The sequence below is a fragment of the Corvus brachyrhynchos genome, unplaced genomic scaffold (assembly GCF_000691975.1).
Source record: "Corvus brachyrhynchos isolate BGI_N302 unplaced genomic scaffold, ASM69197v1 scaffold614, whole genome shotgun sequence".
Taxonomy (NCBI): Eukaryota; Metazoa; Chordata; class Aves; order Passeriformes; family Corvidae; genus Corvus; species Corvus brachyrhynchos.
This window is the reverse complement of record NW_008237444.1, coordinates 473543-474386: the sequence shown is the minus strand read 5'-3', so window position 1 is coordinate 474386 and position 844 is coordinate 473543. Positions and strand designations below refer to the sequence as shown.

Here is an 844-nt window from a genome sequence, read left to right as displayed (position 1 = left end):
AAACTGGAAAAAAGGGATCCAACTTAAATTAAGGCTGTTAGATTTCTTTGATTACATAAAGCCCTTTCAAGAAGAGCCTGTGCATTCAACTTTGGAAGGCAGGGCTTGGGTCATTGTAAGCATACCTGGCAGTTAGATCAGGAGGAGTAGCTGATGATTAACAGTGGGGGTCTCTCTGGAAAGAGCATCTTTGTGTTATATCTTCAGTCAAGATGCTAGCCTCGTAATCCAGTCAAAATGAACTCTCTTATTTTTTTTCCTTATTATGCATTGGAAATTCACAGGAAAACATCTGTGCATGCTAAAGAGGTAGTATTTAGACAACTGTTTCTTTAAAATTTGAATATTTAAACTGCAGCAATGAATTCTAATAGCTTCATGTAAAAACAAATATTCATGAGTACAGGATTTTTATATTGGTATGCAAATACATTTGGTATGCGTAGTTGAAGATATTGGATATTTCTGTTTGCATGTTTCTAAACAACATTTTATGAGTGGAGGTTTTTTTCTCTCTTTTTGTTCCTTTAAATAGCTGGAAACTATACAAGCACAGCTGGATTCCCTTACGTGATGTTTTTGAAGACTTATTTCTCCATCACGCTCCTGCCGCCTCATTATTTTGAATTGAAGATAGATTGCCAAGCTGTGTTTGTTGAAGGATTCAGCGGGTTGCTTCTTGTAAAATTATATGGCTTATCTGCTTTTTAGACCAGTACCATTAACCAAGAGTCTTTGTCAAGAGTCTGAAGATTCTAATGGACTTTCTCTTGTTTGCTTAGCAATTGTGAAAAATGTCTTCTTTACTTGCAGTGGGGTAACACCCTGCCCACCCCCCCTCCCC

General features: G+C 37.2%; 1 protein-coding gene across 1 annotated transcript in view; it reads left to right on the top strand.

Annotated features, from left to right (window-relative positions):
- The window catches only part of COMMD10 (COMM domain containing 10), a 107062-nt gene extending 106433 nt beyond the window's left edge, over positions 1-629 (top strand). Inside the window, exon 5 of the mRNA XM_017731401.1 lies at positions 536-629. Within this exon, the coding sequence (XP_017586890.1) occupies positions 536-574 (39 nt within the window). The 3' untranslated portion in view covers positions 575-629. The remainder of the gene's footprint in view (positions 1-535) is intronic.
- The last annotated feature ends 215 nt before the right edge of the window (positions 630-844 follow it).